Consider the following 24,503-nt stretch of genomic DNA (forward strand, 5'->3'; position numbering starts at 1 on the left):
TACCAAGCCTATCCTTTCAGTTTAAAAGGTCCGAGTCCTCAGTGAAGGACCAGGAGCAGCCTTTTCCCTGGCTGCCCACGCGGCATCCCTCGGGGAGCGCCCCGGGGCCGGGGGGATGGAAGGGGCGCGGCTCTGCCCGGCCCGGCCCTGCCTGCCCGCGGCGGGGCGGTGCTGCCGGGACCGCCGCGGCTCTGTCGGTCTGTCTGTCCTTCCGGAACCCTGCCTGTCCGTGTGGCTGGCCCTCCGTCTGTGCCTCGCTCTGTAACTCTGCCTGTCCCTCCGTCTGTCTGTCTAAACGCTGTATGTCCGTCTGTAACTCTGTCCTTCCGTCTGTAACTATGTCCCTTTGTCTGTAACTCTGTCTGTCTGTTCCTCCATCTGTAACTCTGTAACTCTGTCCCTCCGTCTGTAACTCTGTCCCTCGGTCTGTCCGTCCGTCTGTCCGTCCATCTGTAACTCTGTCTGTACGTGTGTCGGTCCCTCGGTCTGTAACTCTGTCCGTCTGTTCCTCCATCTGTAACTCTGTCCGTTTGTCTGTCCCTCCGTCTGTAACTCTGTCCCTCCGTCTGTCCCTCCATCTATAACTCTGTCTATCGGTGTGTCTGTCCCTCCGTCTGTAACTCCGTCCCTCCATCTGTAACTGTCTATCCGTGTGTCGGTCCCTCCGGCTGTCCCTCCGTCTGTCCCTCGGTCTGTAACTCTGTCTGTCCGTGTGTCGGTCCCTCCGGCTGTCCCTCCGTCTGTCCCTCGGTCTGTAACTCTGTCTGTCCGTGTGTCGGTCCCTCCGGCTGTCCCTCCATCTGTCCCTCTGTCTGTCCGTGTGTCGGTCCCTCCGTCCGTCCCTCCGCCTGCCGCCGGTGCCAGCCGCCCCGGTGCCCGGGGAGCCGCGGGCGGTGAGTACCGGAGGAGGGAGCGGGGCAGGCTCGGGGGGAGCAGCGCGGTCCGGCTCGGGTCGGGGCGAGCGGAGGAGAGGAGGACGCACATGGCAGCCACAAGGAGCTGGCCGGGAATGCGCCGGGACCCGGGGCTGGACGGGAATGTGGCGTTCAGGGCTGAGTTGTTGCTGGTTGTTGCTCTCACTTCCTTTCCGCCCTGCCTAAATGTTGCCTTGGCTTCCGAAGCGCTCAGCGCACCCCGCGGTTTCAGGGGGTACACCGTCTGAGGGGTTCTTCCTGCAGGCTTTTATTAATTGTGTTGCATTTTCCTAATTAAAACGCAGCAACCAGCGCGATCGAAGTCCCGGCGGGTTTCCATTGGGATCTCTCCCAGCCCTGTGGATGTTGGGATGCAGTTGGGATGCCCCAGGCTGAGCTGGCAGCTTCTGCCTGAGGAAATAATCCCTTTGTGCCCATCCTCAGTGCTCCACCTTTCCCTGCTGACAGAAAAGCTGGGAGAAGCACCCCAACACAGGAATAACTCGCTGAAAGCCTTGGCAAAGTCTCCCTGAGAAATCCGGGTGGGATGGATGAAGGCTGCTGGAGGGGTCTGCTTCGGGGCACGCTCCGCTGCCCTTGGGAGGTGACACAATTCCCTGGAATATCTGGCTGCCAGCAGGGAGCTGATTCCATGGGACCTTCCCCAAAAATGCAGGACACTGCTGCTGCTCGGGAGAAGTGAGGAGATCCCATATTTAGCGTAGGAGCACATCCCATATTTCACAAAAGCGAGATTTTGTTGTCCAGCTTTGCAGGTTTTCCCCACATGAGTGGATGGCTGCTGGTTCCTGTGCCAGAATTCAGGCAGCTCAGTTTCCACATGTGTTCCTTAAACGTGGTTTTCATTATTCATGCTATTTTCAGTCCTTTGTGGAAATAAATGTTTGTGGCTTGACTGTTTTGCTGGAGGATATGAAGGATTCTGTCCAATTCCAAGGTGCAGGCAGTGTTGTTCCAGTGCTTATCTGGGTGTTATCATGGTAATATTGAATTTCCTTGTTCATCCACAACAGTAAAATCTTTATTTGAAAAAGGTCATTGTCCAACAAGAGAAAGGTCAAAGATTTAGTTGTCAAAATGCTGTGATATTCTTTCCTGTTATATTAGGGGGCACATTTTCTAAGGGCCCAGGTCTGGTTCAATTTGTGTGGAACTTGGATTTCTGATTCACCTGCATCTTCTTTACAATTCTCCAGAAATCCCTCATGTCTTTTTAGATTATAGGTTTTAGTTTTTAGTGCATGTAAATTCTGTCTAGAAAGGGGTACATGAGGGTGGAGGGTGACCACATACAGTGATAACTTAAATGTAGAAAAATAAGGAAAACTGAGATGGGTGTTGTAGAAAGAATACTTTTGATTTAGTTTCTATTCTGAAATGCTCACATCTGAAGTTTCAACTTGTGGCAGTTCTTTCAGCAGGTGAGAGAGCTTCACAATCCATTTTTCTCTTACTCTCAAGGTGACTCTGATGTGCTGCAGATGAATGGAGTCCAAGCCAGCCCTGGGCTGCAGGTAGTGCTCCCCCAAAAACAGAAGCCAGGCAGATGCTGCCACATGATGGGATCAGAAAGAAGGGCCCAGATGGGCTCCAGAAATAGTCTGGAGGTCTGATGGTTTTTAGAGACTTCAGGCCCTCCCCTGTATCTTAATTCTATGGCAGTCAGTTGATAACAGATACTGGAAATTTCCTCAGTTCTGTCTTGTAGTTTTTTTATCTTAAGTGAAGTTTGTGGCAGTGAGACGCCTCCTGGAAGGCCAAAAGGAGTGATAAAAGTGAATTCTAGGTTGTGTGTAAATGGCAGCTTTCAGAATAAAAACCACAGCAGCTCCTTTTTCAAGTTAAATGTACAGAATGTCCTTCAGTGTCCAAACCATGAACCAAAGATGTTTTCTCAGTTTTTTTTTAAATGTGTAAGAATGAAATCCAGTTTTATTAGACAAGCCTGGGTTAACGGTTACAAAATTAATACAGGGCAGTGCTTTGAGGCAGAAAAGGGTGAAATCAGTGTTGGAAATTGTGTCATTTCCCACTGTCCTGACGTGGCAGGGGGCAGGGACTGTGTGCTGAAAGGTCCTTTTCATGGCATGGAGAGAAAACTGACATGCAAGTCAGCACAAAGAGCCAGTATGTGCTCAGAGTTCTGGAGCCAAAAAGGTTTTTACTTAGAATATTTCCCTACTGTCTGGACACGACTGAAACCCAGGCACCCCCTCCCATGCAGATATTTTACAGCAGCACCAAACTGAGCTGTCTGGGGTTTGTCTTGGCACATTTCAGAAAATTCCCAGGTTTGAGTGAGCTGCCTACAAGTCTTAGAGGAGGGACAGAAGGAATCAAAAGAATTCTCACTCCTGAAATCTTTACTAAAATCTCAGAAAACAGACTCATTGGTACACATAAAAAGTAGTCTGACTTGATTTTTTTTTTTCCCTCAGCTTTTACAGTGTTGATTTGCTGAGCTTTGGGTGGGTGAGAGGCCTTTTGATTTGTAACTCTGTGCTGGTAAAACAAATAAAACGTCTTGAGCAAATACAGCTCCAAAATGTACTTTTGCAAAGTAGAGCTGACACAGGCTTTGTAATGCTCCCTCGATTCTCACTGTGTGTTTGGGGGGTTGTGAGGGCTGTAAATCATCCCTGAGCACCATTTGCAGTCCTGTACAGGTGGGGGAGATTGGAAACCTGCAGGGTCGGGGTGGGGGTCTCCTCCAGGTGTGATCGCTGTATCATCTTCAGAACGTCCCTTCTTGCAGTGCAGGTTTTTCTTTTAAAGATCCTGATTCTTCGTGTGGCACTCAGTGCTCTGTTCTGGGGACAGGGTAGCCACTGAGCACAGCTTGGGCTGGGAGGGCTGGGAGGGCTTTTCCAGCCTCAGTGATCCTGGGATGTTGCAGCAGGGAGGAATACAGCCCCTGTCACACAGAAAATCCATCCCTGCTGCTGCCATGGTTTGGGGGCTGTGTTTGAAACCCTCCTTTCAGTACCAGTTCAGGCACAGCCAGCAAGAGAGGCTGGGTTTGTTTTTTGGGAGGGTGCAGGAGCTCACCCACCAAAGAGATGCTCCGTGTCTGGGTCTGTGCTGAGTGGAAATACCTTTGGGAGTCCCAGCTTGGAGCAGGAGATGAAACAGAAACTCAGAAACTCCTCCCTGGTGTTTTCTGCCAACATCTGCCGTGTGTTGGCTTTAGATATGTCTGCAGCTCCAGGGACAAGGACACCACAGCTGGATTAGCTGGGTGGAATTATTTTCTAATTGGTTCTAGAAGCCTCTGAAGAAGCCATTCTAAATATTAAGTTCTGTAGCTGGTTCTGCCCTTTGGGTTCCTTCTGCTCAGGCTGTCCTAAGGCAGTAGGCACCACACAAAGTCACTCCTCTCACTTCTCCCTCCCATATCTTTGGAAATTCACACTGCAGGGATGGTAGCAGGGAGTGTTTTAATTAGGAAATATTTCTGTACCAATAGGGCTGTCCAGCCCTGGCACAGCTGCCCAGGGAAATGCTGGAGTCCCCATCCCTGCAGGGATTTAAGACTTTAGATGTGGCACTTGGGGACGTGGGTTAGTGGAGGCCTTGGCACTGCTGGGAGTGGTTGGACTGGGAGATCTCAGAGGGATTTTCCAGCCTGAATGACTCCACAGTTCTGTGATGCTGTAACTACTTGTGAAATGGTGATCAACTGAACAGGCAGACTCAAGTGGCGTCCTTAGCACTGCCAGTTCCAGTAGCAATTTATTAATCAGTGCAATTAATTCAGGACAACTGGACAATTAATTGGGCAATTAATTCAGCAGTGAACGGTCCCTGGACAGTATTCTGGCTGACGTTTGCACTGCACGGAGGGGACGTGAGCAGCACATCAAATCCACATTGTCACCATTGTCACTGCCACCCTGGGACTGCAGTGCCAGAAAGGGAAGCCTGGCAGTGACACTTCTCAGGGTTCTCTTGCTGGGTCTCACCCCAGTGAAATGGCCTCACTGTACTGCTGGTACTGGGGCTTAAGGAGTTTCCTGGAGAATTCTGGATGTTTTCTGCAGGTGGGAGAGTCTCTTGGTATGCTCAAGTTTCATTAGGGTTTGTCTCATCAAAGTCTTGCTTTTTCCTAGTCAGGCAATATGTTCCCAATATTAAATTAGTGGTATAATTGCCCTCTTTTATTGTCTGTGGGCAGCTTGGTCTAGAGCACCAGTTCCAGCAGAAGTGTCCCACCTACCTATCACTGTGCCCATTAATGTGTTTTCCACTTCTGTACGTTATTTTGAACAGGTGCAATTTCCTTGTAAAACCAGTTTTGCAAAAGTGGGAAGTGTTTATTTTTTTAGTGTGTCATTGGCTGTAAAAAAGCCACTTCTTAGGTAACAAACCTTTACAGTATTTGGCAGGCAAAATCACTGCATTAAAAAAGAAAAAGAAACAAAAACAAACAAAAAGAAACAAAACCCCTGAAAACCAACCAAACAAAAAACCACCAAAACAAACAAACAAACAAAACCTAAACAAAAGAACCCACAGGAGATGTAGACCGAGCTGTGCTTTTCTGGGAATGTCCCACTTGCAGTTAATTTTCAGCAGCTGGAGTGGCTGTGGCACTACAATAACCCCTCTGTCTGGCTTTGCAAGGTGGAACAGGCTGCAGGCAGAGATTTTCTCAAGGAAGCCTCCCAGAAAGGCAGTGCTGCTGCATTCCTGTCCATTTCCCAACCCTGCCAGCAGCAGTGTATTCCACAGGATATCAGCTTCCCTCCTGGGAAAGGTCATTCCTTGCCTCACAGGGATACAGTGAGGAGGCTCCCTTGAGAAAATCCCATTTTCTCAATTCCCAAGCGAGCTGAGAGGTTCCCAGTTTGCTTGGAAATTGCTTTGTCTCTGCTGAACTGACACTTTCAGCCCTTGCTTTTCATAAATGCTGTGTTCAAGCCTCACGTTGTACATTCCTTTTTGATTTAATGCTCTTCCTTTGTGTTTTCAGTGAGTCCTGGTGATGGCAGCGACGACAGAGACCAACCATATCCATGCAGTGATGGAAGGGCCAGAAGGAGATGATGCCAAGTGCAGTTTCCATCACACAATGTTCCTGGAACCCCAAGAGAAGAAGAGGAACATGAAGGCTCTGCTGGTTAAGCAAGCAAAGGAAACTTGCAGCTGCACCCCAGCCAAAATTAAAGATTGCATTTTGGGGTTTTTCCCCATCTTACAGTGGCTTCCTAAATACAAACTCAGGGAGTATCTCCTGGGGGATGTAATGTCTGGTGTGATCGTGGGGGTCCTGCTGGTCCCACAATCCATTGCCTACTCCCTGCTGGCAGGGCTGGAGCCCATTTATGGCCTTTACACCTCCTTTTTCTCCTGCATCATTTACTGCATCTTCGGCACCTCCCGCCACATCTCCGTCAGCATCTTCGGCGTGGTGTGCCTGATGCTGGGGCAGGTGGTGGACAGGGAGGTGGAGAGGGCTGGCTACCAGCTGCAGCCAGCTGTGCCCAGTGCCGTGCCAGGCCTGGGAGGGCTCGGGAACGGCAGCAGCAACGGGACAGAGCCGCTCTGTGACAGGGGCTGCTACGCCATGGCCGTGGCCGCCACCATCACCTTCATCTCCGGCGTGTACCAGGTAAGGGCAGCTGCTCTGCGTCCCTCCTGGGTTGTGGTTTGGTTTTTAACACAATGATTTTGCCTGCCTGTAAAGGTCTGTTACTTAAAAAGTGGCTTTTTTACAGCCAGTGACACGCTGAGAAAAAAAGCACTTCATGCTTTTGCAAAACTGGTTTTACAAGGGAATTGCACCTGGTCAAAATAATGCAGAGAAGTGGGAACACATTAATGGGCCCAGTGATAGGTAGGTGGGATATTGTAAATGCAGGTGAACCCAACGGGAAGGAATGACGATGTCTGACTCAATTCAGAATGCTGAATGATTTCTTTATTATAACTATGCTAAAATAAATTAATATACTATATATAAGGAGGATACTCAAACTACACACTACTTTCTCTGACTCTATATATAATCCTCCACAACTCATGACCCTCTCACGAGAGTCCAGCCCCAGGTGGGTTGGATTGGCCACCAGGCTCAAACAATCCTCACCAGAATCCAACCAAACACTCATCCCAGATAAACAATTCTCCAAACACATTCCACATAGGAAAAACAAGGAGCAGAAATAGGAATTGTTTTCTCTTTAATTTCTCTCTGTTCACCTCTATGAAAAATCCTGTGAGGGAGAGAAATGTGCTTCCACAGTGGGACACAAGAGCTGGAGCTGTTGGCCTCGTTTTAGAGATGGAAATGAGACTAGACATCTGGGGTTTTGTGCAGAATATTAAATTTTTTATTATGGAGAGTTCATTTTTCTATGGTATTAGAAGCTACTGTGTTTGAATGTAATTGTTTAGTAGTCTAGTGAAACTCTGTTCATTGGTTGGTAAGGGTTATTGTATTTCTCTGTCAAACTTTTCTAGTTTTACATAGTTTATATATTTTCTTCTAATATTGTAATATATTAGACTATTATATAGAAGAATATTCTAATATTATGTATTAGAATATAATATATTCTATATTATATAAAATATTATATAGAATATAACTAGAAGAAAATATGTAAATTACCTCTAGTTATTTTCTAGAACTTGCTGCTTGCCTAAATTAAAGCAGGTATCCTTGTTTTTAGAGTCTTATACATTAACCAGAATGGGATTATTTTTAGCTGTACTGCAGAGCTGTGGTATTTGAGTTTGTGAGTTCACATTCATGTGTTCTCATCTGTCCAGGGTGATAGCCAATCAAAATATATAGGAGGGGAACAAAACATGTTTGTGATACTTTAAAACACAGGTTTTGGGCACAACCTGGGACATTTTTGTACTGCAAGTTCCTGTTGAGTTATTTCAGAAATATTCTGGGCCTCCCAGGCAACACTGGATTTTGGGTTTCATCTTTCATCCCTGTGGGATGGGTGCAGTTTTGGAGTTGTGAATTGCACTCAATAGTCTTTGCAAGTACAAATACAATTAAGTTTCTTTATCTGAAGAAATCAGATCAGTTTATCTTCAGTCCCTCTGAATATTAGGCATATTCTCTACAGGCAAACACCCTCAATTATGTTTTTTTTTTCCAAACAAAATCACATAGTCTTTGTATCAGAAATTTTACAATCAAATCATAAAAAGAAAATCTTCTCACACCAGTTAATACTAACTAGATAAGCTGATTATTATTGATGTTTTACACTTAGAACAACCTTGAATTAATTATCAAGGCTAGGAGGGAGCCTTTTTGAGAGCTGTGAGCTGATTTCAGCCAGTCCAGGTTGCAAACCTGCCTTATCTTCAGTAATTGAGATTCTTATGGAGTTCCCACTTATCTCTGTTTTTATGATCTGCAGCAGAGGAGTTTGTAGCTCACAGAGTTTCTGAGTCAGAGTCACCAGACTTTCTGCAGTGCAAAGGACAGTTGTCACCCCACAAGCTGTGATTTTATTGCAGGCTCTGAACTCCAGTGCAAGGCAGACAAAGGCCACCAGGAAGGTTTTAGATCCTTGCAAAGTTCCCAGAGTTTAGAGGAACAGAAAAAGAAATGGCAAATACAGACAGTATTTCAAATGTGGGGTTTAGTTTTTTTTCCCCCTAGGTTTTTCTTTTTTTCTTTTTTCCCCACCAGGGTAATTAGCAGAGCAAACAATAAACATTTGTTCAGGGGATGAAGACCCCCAAAAAGCCTGGTTTGAGTACTGGAGACTTTTCTCCCTGCTCAGACCACGCCTCATCCTGCAGGGCCATGCACAATGTTGGGTTTTTCTATCCCAGCTGACAAAATCTGTGGGATTTGTCCTGACGTGTCGTGTGCGGTTGGTTCCTTCCAGGTGGCCATGGGTTTCTTCCAAGTGGGCTTTGTCTCCGTCTACCTCTCGGACTCGCTGCTGAGTGGGTTTGTCACAGGGGCCTCCATCACTGTCCTGACCTCACAAGTCAAGTACCTGCTGGGCCTGGACCTTCCTCGGAGCGGGGGCGTTGGCTCCATCTTCACCACCTGGATAAACATCTTCAGGAGCATCCACAGGACCAACGCCTGTGACCTCATCACCAGCCTCTTGTGCTTCCTGGTGCTCATCCCAGGCAAGGAGCTGAACGAGCGCTTCAAATCCAAGCTCAAGGCTCCGGTTCCGGTGGAGCTCTTTGTGGTTGTGGCAGCCACTCTGGCATCTCACTTTGGGAAGCTGAAGGAGAATTACGGCTCCAGCATTTCTGGGCACATCCCCACTGGGTTTCTGCCGCCGCGCCCTCCAGTCTGGACCCTGATTCCCAGCGTGGCCTTGGATGCCATCCCCATTGCCATCATTGGCTTTGCCATCACCGTGTCCCTCTCGGAGATGTTTGCCAAGAAGCACGGCTACTCCGTGAGGGCCAACCAAGAGATGTACGCCATCGGCTTCTGCAACATCATCCCCTCCTTCTTCCACTGCTTCACAACCAGCGCAGCTCTCGCCAAGACCCTGGTCAAGGAGTCCACGGGCTGTAGGACCCAGGTGTCCGGCATGGTGACCAGCTTGGTGATCCTCCTGGTCCTCCTGGTGATCGCGCCTTTGTTTTACTCGCTGCAGAAATGCGTCCTCGCCGTCATAACCATCGCCAGCCTCCGCGGGGCCCTGCGCAAGTTCAGGGACCTGCCCAAGATGTGGCACCTGAGCAGGGTGGACACGGTGATCTGGGGGGTCACCATGGCGGCCACGGCGCTCATCAGCACCGAGATCGGGCTCCTGGTGGGGGTTTGCTTCTCCATGCTCTGCGTCATCTTCCGCACGCAGCGGCCAGAGGCGCCGCTGCTGGGCTGGGTGGCCGAGTCAGAGACCTACGAGTCCCTCTCTGCCTACAAGAACCTGCAAACCAAGCCTGGGGTCGTGGTGTTCCGCTTCGAGGCCCCCATCTACTACATCAACAAGGAGTGCTTCAAATCCACCCTCTACAAGCAAACTGGGGTTAACCCCATGTGGGTGAAGGCAGCCAAGAAGAAAGCAGAGAAAAGGATGCTCAAGGAGAAGGAGGCGGCGTCCGGGGCCAAGCAGAGCAGCATCCCCAGGGATTTTGGGTCAGAACCTGTGGGGTTTCACACCATAGTGATCGACTGCTGCGCCGTGCAGTTCCTGGACACGGCCGGGATCCGCGCGCTCAAGGAGGTCTGCAAGGACTACGGGGACATCGGGGTCCAGGTGCTGCTGGCCCAGTGCAGCCCTTCCGTCAGGAGCTCCCTGCTCCGAGGGGAGCTCTTCAAGCAGGGGGAGGACCACCTGCTCTTCCACAGCGTGCACCAGGCCGTGGATTTTGCCCTGGGCACGCACGGTGCTTCCAAGAACTAGCGCGGAAAGAGATTGGAACGAAGGCTGGCAAACATGTCTGTGTGTCTGTGGAATTGATCTGGGTGTGCTCAGGTAGCAGGGCAGGGTGGAGCCAGCACACTGGTACTGGGAAATCTCTCTGGATTTACCTGCCAGGGGTGGTGATTCCATGGGAGGTGCTGAATGAAGGCACTTCTTCACTTGATTGTGGCCAGTCTGCAGATCTTGACTGCGTAGTTCATCTCACAGCTCCTCTCTGGAGCTTTCCGTGTCTCAGTTCCACTCTTAACTTAACTTGTGATCAAGTCTTTTTTGCCACCCTGTCCTTGAGGATGGAGTGGGATTTTGGAGTAGTCTGGGCATCCTGTCCAGCTGAAGAATGAGGCAACTAATTTCTCATCCCTCATTGTGGCATTGCTTTCCATCAGCACACCCTTGTGTTTGCCAAGGAATGGCTGCCAGGGACTGTTTGCTCTGGTCTTTGCTGGGCAGTGCTTGAATTTGCAACCTCCCTGGATCTCAGATAGGGAAATCAAACCTAAACATGCAGGAAAATATCTTAATGAATATCTTCTAACCAAGCACCTCTCACCTCCAGAGGTTTTGGCACTGCCTCCTAATTCAGCCAGGCCACAAGGACATGGTTATCTCATTTCTCCACAGGCCTGTGCCCATGGAAATGCTGCCTCTCCAGCTTGATTTTAATGAATTTTTTTTTCATAGATGACTCTTTAGAAGTCTGATTAATTCCTATGGCCAGTCAATTATTTTCCTAATATTTAGGAGCTCTTTAGAACTGTGAACGTTAGATATGGAAAATATCTAGCTCTTTAATTGTAACCAAAAAAAGTCCCTTCTAGGCTGTTTTTTATGCCAGGTACAGAGAATCACAGGCACCAAAGTGAAAAGGGACAAATAGATTATTCAGCATCTGCCCAAATGTGTCCATGTCACACAGACTTTGTGCAGGAATGCAGGATTTATTGGCTATAAACCCTTCGCTCTGTCCTGGACTTTATGCCTTGGGAGTGCACAGACCATTGGAAAAGGAGCCAGGAAAATTCTTTCCTGAGCTTTTTTTTTTAACCAGGTCAGTATAAATAGAGCTTTTTACTTTGATTTTAAATTCTGTGGAAGTGAAGAGTGCCTGTTCTTCATGCTAAAATACAAGGGCAGGATTTTTTACTGCTTTCCTCACAGCAGTAGAATACAATTGTGAAGGCAGAATTGAGAGATTAACACTTTTCCTGAATACCAGCTATACACAGCACACATCCCTGGAAGAGGGTGCTTTCCTCCCAGAGGAGTTTACAATCTGAATTTCAGGTGCTTCACAGCTTTTAAAAGGGAAAGGTGCTGTGAACAGACAATATTCTCATCCTTAATAATTCAAAAATAATGAGTCAGAAGTAAAAAAAAAGTGTAAAATCCAATATGAACTGTGAAATGTTTACTAAATAGAAAGAGATTTTGAGTTTAAGCTGTTTTGTTGGGTTGGTTTTTTTTTTTCTGAGCAAGGACCAGTAACTATTCTGTTCTTTCTGTGAAAGCTGAATGCCACGGAGCACTTCACTCTGGGAGCCTCAGAGAAGGATGAGGCAGCAGGAAGATGAGTCCTTTTTGTGTTAACTGAATTTACTGCATTTTTGAGGACAGCAGAGCAGCATAGAAGTGCTGGGGGAGGTGAGGGAAAAGGAGACCCTCACTGATACCCACCCACTGCACATCCTAGAACTGGCACTGGTGAGGAAAGAAGCCTCTGTGTGTCGCTGGATAAAATCTGCTCTGTTCAAACCCCACAGATGTTCTGCCTCAGCCCTGGGGCCTCTTTCTGAAGGAGATGAATCCCAAATTCTGCTGAATTTTTCCCTCGCTGCCATAACCTCCTGCACGAGCATTTTGATTCTGGGCTGAGGATGCTTTGTGCAGTTTGGGGAGCTGTGAGCACTGACCTGGCACTGCCAGGGAGGATTGGGCTCACTCAGAGCAGTGAGCAGGGTCACATTTTTAGGCTGTATTTCAGTTTTGAACCAAACTTGGTTTGTGGGCAGGTTTGTCCCCACGGGGGTGGCAGTGCCAGGGTATGGGGAGTCCCTTTGCAGCACAGTTTATTCACATGATCAGAAACAATCTCTGGAACTTTGAAGAAAAACCTCCTTTGAAATGCTGATTTTTAACTCCTGTTTTGCCAGAGGGCAGAGCAGGCTAGAAGCACAGAAAGTGCTGATGAAAAAGGACAGCAGGTGGTGGTTGCAAATGTTTTATTTGTTATTGCAAATATTCCTGCCTGCCTGCAGCTGCTTTCTCTCACCCCTTTGCTCTGAAGCATGGGCAGGACACAGGAGAGGAGGAAGATCAGGGCAAATCAACCACCAGTGGGACAAAAGTCAAATAAAAACTGCTTTGGGTGATTCTTGCCTCTTCCTCTCTCCCCCATGTTCTTTCCATGCTGCCCAGGTGGAGATTTTTTTCACCTGTGACCGTGAGCATGTTTGTGTAACCAAACTCCAAACCTTTATTTATTGAAAGATGGTTTTGCAAATCCATTCTTACCATTCTTGCCAGGAAGGGAGGAAAGCAGTGTTAACTCCAAAAAGGACCCACTTCCCACGAGTAGTGAGATGTGTATTTGTGGCTCCTGGGTATTTATTTACATAAAAGCACAATAAAACAGTAATAAAATTATTTTTCAGGTAATTAAATTATATCTAAAAGATGTGCTGAACATTACCTGGAGCATGTTGCATTTGGCCTCAGTGCTGTTTGTGCAGCCTCCAAGTTTCATTTCTAGCGAAACACAAGAAACTATTAAAATGCAACAGCAAAAGCAGCCAAAAAAAAAACAAACAAACAAAAAAAAAAAACCCCAAAAACAAAAAAACCAACTTTTAATGCTCTTATTTAAAATTAATAAGTATCAACTAATGCACACTACCCTGGCTAAAAGGGAACTGAAATAAATGCCATTTGTCAGAGAGTTCAGTGCAATAGGGAGTTGTTGGGAATTAACTGGAGATTAAAGCTTATTATGGCTGGAATTTCTTAGAACAAGGGGTTTCAGCCCTGTTCCTCTTGGGCCTGGAATTGTTTTTTAGCAGTGACATGAATCTGATTTGAGCCTACTGGCAAGCAACACATTTTACTTGACTTTGCTTATGGACACTTTGAAGCAATCCAATTTTATCTTTAGGAATCTGGGATCACTGATTGGAAACTTTTCCTCTAAAGCATTTGTTTTATAAAGGAATCCATATATTTATATATTTATATTTTGCTGCTGTGTGATGGATGCAGCAGCTGGATCTCTCCATTTATCCTTTTGTGATATTCCTCTCCTGCCTTCTGCTGTTTTAAATGAAATGTGGTGGGCACGTGGTTGTTTTTTTAAGGGGAAATCTGCCATACTCACAGCTCCCTGTGCCTTCCCCCATCCCCTGGAGTTGTGAATTTGGGAAGAACCATTGGGTTTGGGCTCTCCATCACCTGGAGCAGGGATGTTCCTCCCAGGTGCAGAACCCCAGGCCAGACTGGAAGCTGGTATAAATCAGTTCAGCTCTGTTCCCAAATGTCCCAATCAGCAATTATCAGTTTTAATGAAGAATTAAGAGATCATTAGCACGTTCATTAATGACAACAACAGCGCGTTATGGAAATGAACTCTCGGTCTCAGCTGCACTGGAAATCTCTTTAGCACTCTCCTGCTGAATACCAGGCTCTGTTTTTTCCTGGAAATGTTTCACCTGTCTGGGTGTTCTGACACAAAACCCATTTTCAGTCCCCCTCACAAAACAGGGACTGGCACTGCAGTGGGCACGGGGGGCTCATTTTGGGTTTCACAGTGACACTGCCAGGCTGGGATTCAGTGATGCTGATTTCCTGCAGGACCAGCCTCCACCCTCCTGCTGCTCCTTCCTGTGTTTTGCTGCAAGACACCGAATATTGACTGTAAACAGAAGAAGCTGTGTGTGCTGCTGTTCCATGTGACCTGCTGCTCAGTTTTCATGATCTTTTGATAAAGCCAAAGCTCCTGAACACTGAACTGAGTGCCCAGGGTGGGGACAGAGGTGCTGCCACCAGCCCCTGCCTCAGTGCTGGGCTCACCAACCACAGGTTTGTAGGGAAAATTTGATTTTATCCCCATCCTGCCCTCAGTTCTGTGCCCATCCCCTGCCTGGTGGTGGCTCTCTCTGTGTCCTGTCCTGTCTGAGCTGTACCCATTGCTGTTTTTACTGTTCATGTGCCTTTTTGGCACTGGAGATTTGTTAGCATGAGATTTTTCTGTCAAATCTGATAAAATCACTGGGATTTCTTCTGCACGATTAAAAGATGATATTTATGGGTTTTTTTGTTGTCACTGACTGATGGCACTTTCACCTTGCTCTGCCCCAGCTGCTCTGTGCAGCCAGGACAGGGTTTGTGGTGGCATCAATAGCCAAAATCAGCGTGTGGGGACAGTGATGTGCCATGTGCCAGGGAGCAGCACCCTCCTGTGGGCCAGGACTGAATTCCTGAGGTGTGGAAATTGCCAGGTTTGGTGCTGCTTGCACTTTACAATAGGTGTAGTTACAGCTCCTGCTATCACACACTCAGCCTTGCAAAATTGCTGCCGTGTGCTTCAGCGCTCCTTGAGATAAACCAAGCTGTGCAGGGAGGCTTAAGTTGGATTTTAGGAAAGTTTCTTATCCCAGAGGGTGCTGGCACTGCCCAGGCTCGGCCCCAAGGCTGCCAGAGCTGCAGGAGGGTTTGGGCAGCGCTCCCAGGGATGCCCAGGGTGGGATTTTGGGGCTGGACTTTGATGGTCCTTGTGGGTCCCTTCCCTTGGACTCTGGGATTCTCTCCCAGGTCCTGTGCCTTGCTCAGCTCATGGCCAGGACGAGCCAGAAAAAACCTGCGAGCAGCTGTGAGGGCAGTTCTGGGCAGGTCCTGTGACATTTCTGCAGGGGTGTCCTTGACTTGTGGAAAAGACTTTCCTGGCCCAGCGTGGCTCAGCTTTTACCTGAGGATGCCTTTTACCTCAGGGGACCTCTGTGCACAGGCTGCACTTTCTGTGTTGGTGCCAGCAGAGTAGAAGGAGCACTGGGTGGTGGAAATTCCTGCAGGAGTTTGCTCCTGGATAGCAGAGAACAAGGCTGGCCTGCAGCAGAGCGAGTCTGGCTCCCAGCTGAGGCAGCCAGCCACGTTACCTGGGCTGCTTTAGGCTCTGCCTCACCTGCTGTGAAAAACTCCAGGCGCTTGAGTTTTAAAATTTTAAAAGTTTAATAAAAATAAAATGGTTATAAAAATAGTAATACAATTAGAGTAATCAAATTTAGAGTTAGGACAATTACAAGACAATAAAAAGCAAAGAATTATGGATGTCCAGATGCTCTTGGGCACTTAAGCCATGACAAGCATGCCTTGTGAAGAAAGGAATCACCCTTAAAACCATACACTTGTTGCATATTCATACATCCTTCATGGTTATGCATACATTCTATTTAAAACAAGAAACTCTGTCTGGGATATGTCAACTCCTTTTAATCCCCATGGCATCTTCGAGTCTGAGCAAGGTCTGAAGAAATTAGCTTCTTCTGATAAGAAAACCATAAATTCCTCTTCTCTGGAGGATTTAGGTGTTCTGTGACTGTTATCTCTAAGTATCTCATTCTTAAAGAAAAAAAAAAAACCCAAACACATAAATAGTTTATATTTTAAGTACAAAAGTATTTAAGTATTTACCATACTATTAAAATGTTAATGCAGCACTTCTAATCAATATAACACAACACATATAGTATTCAATTTAATATTTGCAAAAAGCCAATCATAAAATACTCATTTTTCACAGCTGGCAATAACTCATCCTTGCCTGTAAAACCAAAGGGATGCATTGACACAGCAGCACAAACTTCAATTTGCTGCATTTGCCTGTTACAAAATGCCAGGATAACAATCACAGGCACAGGAAATTCCATGTTTTTTGCTAACTTTAGGCTAGAAACCAGCAAATGCCACTCCTGCATGTCCTTGTGCCTGGAGCTTGTTGGCACAGCTGTTTCTCACCTGGCTGCAGTGGCTGTGGCGTGGATGGATGTTAAATTGCTCCCACACCGTGCCAGGAATAAAAACTGTGGATTTCATGCTCTGGGAAGCAGAGGGGCCCTGGCAGTGCAGGCAGGGTCCTGTCCCCACCTGCGCTGTCCAAACCCATCTGTGCAGCTCCAGGATGGAGCGAGTTTATAGTGGCAATAAAGAACAAGCCTTGAAGATGCTTTTGGAAACAAACTGTTTCAGCTGGGCTGACCTTGCGTGGGGAAGGCAGCACAGCCTTGGGTGCCTCAAGGTCACCTGGAGTTCCCTGGTGGGTTTCTTTTTTTTGTTGTTTTTTTTTTTTTTGGGGGGGGGGGGGGGGTTGGGGTTTTTTTTTGTTGTTGTTGTTGTGGTTTTTTGGGGGGTTTTTTTGGGTTTTTTTTGTTTTGTTTTGTTTTGTTTTGTTTTTGTGATGCTTTTCCCACAGCAAATGTGAAGCTTTTGTGTTTCCTGCCCTTGCCTTGGCTCATGCAGAAAAAAGAATTACAGAGATGTCCACAGTGTCACCAAGGACGTTCTCAGCTGGAATTCCAGCAGGGACAAGGAGCTTGAGAACTGCAAGAAGTGTGGAATATTTTAAAGTAAAGTATGGAGTATATTAAAATAGATATTTATTAATTGAGTATACAAAAACAACTGGGAATTGGAACACAGGAAAGGAGAGAAAAAAGTTATAGGAGAAGATGGCAGGGAAGGCTTGGAGAGGGGGAAGAGCAGGGCTTTGTCAGGGCTTCCCAGGATTTATCAGGGCATAAAGGAAATCTCAATAAATAAAAGAGCTCCAGAATATATAAATGAAGATGGAATTGGAAAGGAACAGCAGTGGCAGCAGGCTGGAGGCCAAAGGTAACCTAAATCCTGCCACAGGTGGAAAAAGTGCTTCACCCCATTTTTGTGGTGGACAGGGCAGAGATGCAGAGCTGGATCTTCCTAAATAAGATCAAACCCAAAGATGGATTGTGCTCAGCCGTGTTTCATCCCAGGGAACAATCAGGCTTAAAAGTGCAGCCTGGCCAGCTCTTCAGTGGCTGACTCATCACTTCTTCAGTGGATTTCAAGATGAAGGATTCCCAGAGAAAATGGAAATTCGGGTCATTTGCTGGGGAAGAAGATGGAAAAAGAAAATGAGTGAGTAGATACCACATCATCCAGGCCAAGGCACAAAATGAGCTGTGACTGGGAACAATTATAAAGTTTCTGAAAGGAAAAATAGAGTCTGTTACTGAGAGCAGGGGGAGGGAAAGGGGAGCTCTGAACGTTGCACCTGAAAATACATGAGCTGTGGAGGAATGGCAGAGAAAAAAAAGAATTTATATAAATAGATAAAAAGATTGAGCAGCTGCCTCCCTACCATGTGCTTTCATTTTCTCCTGCTGCCAGAGAACACGGATGTTCCTTATTTATTTACTCCTAATTACTGAGATCCAGACTTCCCCTGATGAGATAAATGTAGCTCAGGATGCTGGTTTCCCCCTTCTCCTCCCTCAGGGTGTCTCCCCAGCATCTGCATCCAAACCCTGTGGGATTCCACCTCTCCATCCCCAGCCCAGCTCTCAGCCCCTCTCCAAGGCGCCTGTCTGCCAGGAATTTATCCAGCTGCAGGCACATCCAGCAAAATCTGGACTGGGTCAGTGGAAAAGAGATGGAAAAGAAGGGGGCAGGACAAGGGGAGTGTGTGCTGAGGGGTCTGGTGCAGCTTGGTGGCACAGCTGACAAGGGCAGAGCAGTTCCAGCTGGTATTTATGGGGCTGCTCTTTCCACTCAGGGTGATGAACAATCCTTTTTTTCCTGTCTGCTGCTGCAATTGCTCACCTTTACCTACCAAATAATACAACCCTGCTCTTTTCCCAGTTGTGTTTGTGCACAGCAAAGCCCCTTGTTACGTGTGCTGAAAGGCTCTGGAAAATGGGAATTGTGCAGAGTGGACACATCCAAAGTTCTGCTGTCTCCCTGAAATAACCTGTGCCACCACAGCTTTGCTCTCTGCTTTACACAGCCTCTGTGGAGGAAAAACTGCCAGGAAAAGAAAGTCATTCTGGAACAAACTTTGCTTCTTGGGTTTTGGCACAAAGGCTTGTCCAGAATAGATGAAAACCTGAGCAGAGAAGCCCAGCAGGACCTGAGCTCGCTCAGTTCAGAGAGGGGCAGAGCAGGGAGGTTTCTTTCCATGGTTCCCCTTGTTTAGCAAACACTTCTCCAGATCCAAGCACTCCTCTTATCTGCCAGGAGCACTTCTCTAAACCCTCTCAATCATTCTTGGTGTCCAGAACAAGTTGTCAGCCAAAATACTCTCGGGGAATGGTGTTTGTTTCCCAAACACAGCTCTGCTTGGTGGCTGCACCTTTTCCAGTGCCTGGACAGAGATAAAAGAGACTTGGCCTGGCTCAGGAGCTCAGATCCCACGGGAGGTGGCACCTGGGCCAGGTTTTCCTCTGCCCAGGGCTGCTGCCAGCTCTGTGCCAGGGGAGAAGCTCCAGGTGCTGAGGAAAGCCCAGTTTGCAGCCCGAGGTAAGATCTGGTGATGTGTGCAGGGAGGGGAATGGGATTTCTCCTCCTCCCAGTTCAGCCCCAAACCACAACCACTGGGGGTCTCCCCTCTGGAGTGGTTTTCTCTCTGTGTTGTTCAGTTGTCACAAAAAGGTTTTTTGGTGCATTTTGACTGAAAAAACTTGGATTAGCTCTGGAAGTCTCTGTTACTTAACCAGCCTGAAAAAGCAGAATAGCACATGGGAGCTCCTGTTTGATGCAAGCCACTAATGCAATTTAAAACTATGTAATGTTGAGGAAAACTAATTTGCAAATTATCTCCATTACCCACATCTTGATTCCTAAAGTATCCTTTGGACTATCTTAACATTTCCAAAAGAAGTTTTTTGCCTAAGTAGCGGTGTCTTGGCAGAAGGAGTTTTAGTTGGAGTGAAATTCAGTGAAATTTCACTGCAATCCAGTGAAGTTCCTGTTTCAAACCAAGAGGGATGGGAAAGGAGCACGGGAAGCTCTGCATCTCTGCCCCTATTTGTGGGTTTTGGTTAATCAGCTCCGGAAGTGACAACAAATGAATCAACCTTGGGAAAACGCTTTTGGTGCATTTGTCTGAGGTAATGGTGGATGATGTGGTACCTACTCACTCATTTAATAAATTTATTTATTTATTTATTTGTTTGTTTATTTATTTATTTATTTGTCTGCCCATGCCACGAGCCCTGGAGCTAAGCAAAGCCCTCTGTTTAATAAATTTATTCAACTCGCTCATTTAATAAATTTATTTATTTATTTATTTATCTGCCCATGCCATAAGCCTTGGAGCTAAGCAAAGCCCTCTGTTTAATAAATTTATTAAACTTGCTCATTTAATAAATTTATTTATTTATTTGTTTATTTATTTCTCTGCCCATGCCACGAGCCCTGGAGTTAATCAAAGCCCTCTGTTTAATAAATTTATTAAACTCACTCATTTAATAAATTTATTTATTTATTTATTTATCTGCCCATGCCACAAGCCCTGGAGTTAAGCAAAGCCCTCTGTTTAATAAATTTATTAAACTCACTCATTTAATAAATTTATTTATTTATTTATCTATTTATTTATTTATCTGCCCATGCCACGAGCCCTGGAGCTAAGCAAAGCCCTCTGTTTAATAAATTTATTAAACTCATTTAATAATTTTATTTATTTATTTCTCTGCCCATGCCACAAGCCCTGGAGCTAAGCCAAGCCCTCTGTGCTCGTGCCTGCAGCCCCTCACGCCTTCTTGCTCTCCTGCCCTCAGCTGCCCTGCGCCCATGGAGGACACGTCCAGCCGGGATCCAGCACCCAGCAAAGCCACCCTGGGCTCCCTCCGGCCTCAGGATGCTCCTGCCACTTTTATCAGCCTGGAGGAGCGGGAGCCCCCGGCCTGCAGCACCAGGGAGCTGATCCTGCAGAAGGCCAGAGGCGCCTGCAGCTGCAGCCGCGGCGCGCTGGGCGCATCCCTGCGCCGCCTGCTCCCGGTGCTGGTGTGGCTGCCCCAGTACAGCCCCCGCACCCAACTGCTCGGGGACGTGGTCTCGGGGCTCCTGGTGGGCGTGGTGGCCATCCCTCAGTCCATCTCCTACTCGCTGTTGGCCAACCAGGACCCCATCTACGGCATCTACACCAACTTCTTCTGCAACATCATCTACGCAGCCGCGGCCACGTCGCGCCACGCCAGCGTGGGCTCCTTCGGGGTGCTGTGCCTGATGGTGGGGCAGTCGGTGACGCGCCACCTGCGGCTGGCAGGCTACGGGGACAGCGGTGCTGCCCTCGGGGACAACTCCAGCTCCCCCAGGAACGGGACAGAGCTCTGTGACAGGAGCTGCTACGCCATCACCGTGGCCCTGTCCTTGAGCTTCCTGGTGGGCCTTTACCAGGTACGATGTTCACTCTGCTGCTGTTTCCTCCTGGGAGTTTCTCTGAGTTTGAGGTCTCTAAGGGTTGGGTCAGACTTAAGAGTCCTGAGAAACGCTTCTAGACCCTGACACCCTTGAATATTTGTGAATGCAGTGATTTTTTAAAGTGCAAACCCAGCTGAATGAGGGTTGTTTTCCTCCGTGGGACAACCAGGTCCTTGGATGTGTCTGAAACATCCTCAGGATCAGACACAGCAAGAGAAGAGAAGGATCTGTGAACCACCTTCCCACCACCTCATTCCTGCAGCTCAGAACGGGTATGGGGCTGGCAAGGACCACCCTGAAGCACCCTGCCATGCTCCCTGGCAGTGTCCCCACTGCCTAGGCCAAGCTGCCACTGAGCAATTCCAGGCTTTTCCACTGGGACAGCTAAAATTCAGAGCATCCCAAGTGAGTGATACCCAGAGCTGCTCTCATGGGGCTGCTCGTGAAGAGGCAGCAGCAGGGACCTTGTAGGATTTTTTTGTGTGGCATCCCCAGCCACAGAGAAGTGTTGAAGGTAGGTGTCTCTAGTTTTCCATACCCCAGATTAACTCCTGAAGACAAATTCCTCTCATGGAATGCTCAGCACATCCCCAGACAGAGTAGCCAGAGCTGCTAAAGTGGCAGCAAAGCGACATCAATTGCCAGCCACCCCTTCCAGCCCTTCTCAGCCATGCTAAAGCTGTGGCTTCTTTGCCTTTCAGATCCTGCTGGGGGTTTTACAGATGGGCTTCGTGGCTGTCTACCTGTCAGAGCCTCTGCTGGGTGGCTTTGTGGCTGGCTCCAGCCTCACCATCATCACCTCCCAGATGAAATATCTGCTGGGCCTGAAAATCCCCCGGCACGAGGGGGTGGGCTCCTTCATCCTCACCTGGGTGGACCTTTTCAGGCACATCCACAACACCAACATCTGCGACCTGCTCACCAGCCTGGTGGCTTTGGCCATCATAGTGCCCATCAAGGAGCTCAACGAGCGCTACAAGGAGAGGATGAAGGCACCATTCCCCATCGAGCTGCTGGTGGTCATCGTAGCCACGCTCGTCTCCCACTACTTTGACTTCGAGCGGCGCTACAAGGCCGCCGTGTGTGGGGACATCCCCACGGGCTTCAGGAAACCCACTGTCCCAGACATCAGCCTGTTTCCCAGCCTGGCCCTGGATGCTCTGCCCATCGCCGTCATTGGCTTTGCCATGACCGTGTCCCTGGCAGAAATCTTTGGCAAAAAGCACGGCTACGCTGTCAGCGCCAACCAGGAGATGATCGCCATTGGCATGTGCAACCTCATCCCTTCCTTCTTCTACTGCTTTGCCAGCTCTGCTGCCCTGACCAAGACTCTGCTGAAGGAGTCCACGGGGAGCCAGACGCAGATGTCTGGGCTGGTCACCTCGCTGGTGCTGCTGCTGGTGCTGCTGTGGATCTCCCCGCTCTTCTACTCGCTGCAGACCTCCATCCTGGGGGTGGTCACCATCGTCAACCTGCGGGGCGGCCTCAGGAAGTTCCGTGACACGCCCAGGATGTGGCAGCTCAGCAAGCTGGACACGGTGGTGTGGTGGACAACCATGCTGTGCTCCACGCTGGTCACCACAGAGATCGGGCTCCTGGTGGGCGTTTGCTTCGCCCTGCTCTGCATCATCTTCCGCACGCAGAGACCCCGGGCCACGCTGCTGGGCAAGGTCAGCAACAGGGAGATCTACGAGGACCAGGCCGCCTACAAACAGCTCAGCAGCATCGCCAACGTCAAGATCTTCCGCTTTGAGTGCTCCCTCTACTACGCCAACAAGGATTATTTCAAGGCTGTGCTGTACCAGAAAACCGGGGTCAACCCCGTGCTGCTGGCTGCCAGCCACCCCCAGCTCGGGGCCCAGACAAGCCCAGAGCCGGGCAGGGGCTGCTGGACCCCCGGGTTTGGCTGCCTGAAACAGGCCAGGAGAAGGGTTGAGAAGCCTCCAGGAGATGCCTGTCCCCCCTCCACAGATATGCACACGCTGATCCTGGACTGCGGGGCCATGCAGTTCATAGACACCGTGGGTCTCTCTGTGCTCAAGGAGACGCACCACGACTACAAGGAGGTCGGTGTCCAGGTGCTCCTGGCCAACTGCAACCCCTCCATCCGCCAGCGGCTGCGGGAGGGGGGCTGGGCTGGCCAGGCAGGCAGCGCTGGGGGCCAGCTGGCCTTCCACAGCATCCACGATGCCGTGCAGTTTGCCGAGCGCTGGCACCGGGGACAGAGCAAGGACAAACTGGCTGCTCTCCCAGAGCCCGAGGAACAGAACTTCCAGGCGTCTTTGTAGCCCTGGGCGTGAGGAGAGGTTTCCAGAGGGGATGGGCTCGGGAGCAGGTTCGGTGTTTGTGCCCTCAGAGTGACGGCAGGAAGGGGCTGGGATGCTCTGCCAGCGGGACGGGGATTGGGAAGGGTTTGGGAAGGGTTCGGGAAGGTTTCAGGAAGGATTTGGGAAGGGTTTGGGAGGGCTGAGCTCTGGATGGGGCAGAGGGTGGGAAGGGTTCGGGAAGGATTTTGGAAGGGTTTGGGAAGGGTTTGGGAAGGGTTTGGGAGGGCTGAGCTCGGGATGGGGCAGAGGGTGGGAAGGGTTCGGGAAGGGTTCGGGAAGGGTTCGGGAAGGATTTGGGAAGGGTTCGAGAAGGGTTCGAGAAGGATTTGGGAAGGGTTCGGGAAGGGTTCGGGAAGGGTTCGGGAAGGGTTTGGGAAGAGTTTGGGAAGGGTTCGGGAAGGGTTCGGGAAGGATTTGGGAAGGATTTGGGAAGGGTTCGGGAGGGCTGAGCTCAGGATGGGGCAGAGGGTGGGAAGGGTTCGAGAAGGGTTCGGGAAGGGTTCGGGAAGGGTTTGGGAAGGATTTGGGAAGGATTTGGGAAGGATTTTGGAACGGTTTGAGAAGGATTTGGGAAGAATTTGGGAAGGGTTTGGGAGGGCTGAGCTCGGGATGCGCCCGAGGCGCGGGGGCGGCGGAGCTGCGCCTGCCCCGTGTGGCCGCTGGAGGGCGCGAGTGAGCCGCGAGCGGGGCCGGGAGTGCGGGAATTCGGGAAGGGACCCCAAAAACCCATCCCGATCCACCCCTGCCAGGACAGGGACCCCAAAAACCCATCCCGATCCATCCCTGCCAGGACAGGGACCCCAAAAACCCATCCCGATCCATCCCTGCCAGGACAGGGACCCCAAAAACCCATCCCGATCCATCCCTGCCAGGACAGGGACCCCAAAAACCCATCCCGATCCATCCCTGCCAGGACAGGGATCCCAAAAACCCATCCCGATCCATCCCTGCCAGGACAGGGATCCCACAAACCCATCCCGATCCACCCCTGCCAGGACAGGGATCCCACAAACCCATCCCATTCCACCCCTACCATGGCAGGTATCACGAGCATCATCCCATTCTCACCCCCAAAAGAAATTCTCCTGGAGGGATTTTGGCTTGGAAGCCCAGGGATGGGAGAATGCTGTAAATAAAGTGTGTGGAAAAGGAATCCTGTGGCTGTGCTCAGGAAAGTGCCTTTTTGTGCTTAAAAAACGATTTTAAATGGATTTAAAAGTTCTTTTAGATGGTGTGCCCGGCTGCTCGCAGCCCTTGGGGCGAGGCTGTGCCAGGGGGGCTGAACTGACCAAAGATCTCCTTGCAGGGAGGGATGGGTGTTTGTGCTCCAGGTGTGACTGGGATGCAGCTCCCAGGAGCTCTTTCCAGGGATCCTCTCAGGCCATCCCAGCATGAGGAAATTCCCCAGGGAGTTACCTCAGCCA

General features: G+C 49.1%; 2 protein-coding genes across 4 annotated transcripts; both read left to right on the top strand.

The window, feature by feature from the left end:
• Positions 1-172: 172 nt before the first annotated feature.
• SLC26A2 (solute carrier family 26 member 2) lies at positions 173-14,612 on the top strand. The gene is made up of 3 exons (XM_002192672.5): positions 173-893; positions 5,908-6,546; positions 8,801-14,612. The coding sequence occupies exons 2-3, from the start codon at positions 5,920-5,922 to the stop codon at positions 10,289-10,291; spliced, it is 2,118 nt and encodes a 705-aa protein (XP_002192708.5). The 5' UTR covers positions 173-893; positions 5,908-5,919; the 3' UTR covers positions 10,292-14,612.
• Positions 14,613-16,763: 2,151 nt separating this feature from the next.
• On the top strand, positions 16,764-23,175 carry LOC100228109 (sulfate transporter). Of its 3 annotated transcripts, none has more exons than XM_072935380.1 (3): positions 16,764-18,847; positions 20,038-20,728; positions 21,454-23,175. In XM_072935380.1, the coding sequence occupies exons 2-3, from the start codon at positions 20,123-20,125 to the stop codon at positions 23,038-23,040; spliced, it is 2,193 nt and encodes a 730-aa protein (XP_072791481.1). In that variant the 5' UTR covers positions 16,764-18,847; positions 20,038-20,122; the 3' UTR covers positions 23,041-23,175. The 3 variants fall into 3 exon arrangements, with proteins under 3 accessions (XP_072791481.1, XP_072791482.1, XP_072791483.1); XM_072935381.1 differs by having other exon boundaries at positions 20,078-20,728; XM_072935382.1 differs by having other exon boundaries at positions 20,110-20,728.
• Positions 23,176-24,503: the final 1,328 nt, after the last annotated feature.

This window comes from Taeniopygia guttata, chromosome 13 (genome assembly GCF_048771995.1).
Source record: "Taeniopygia guttata chromosome 13, bTaeGut7.mat, whole genome shotgun sequence".
NCBI lineage: Eukaryota > Metazoa > Chordata > Aves > Passeriformes > Estrildidae > Taeniopygia > Taeniopygia guttata.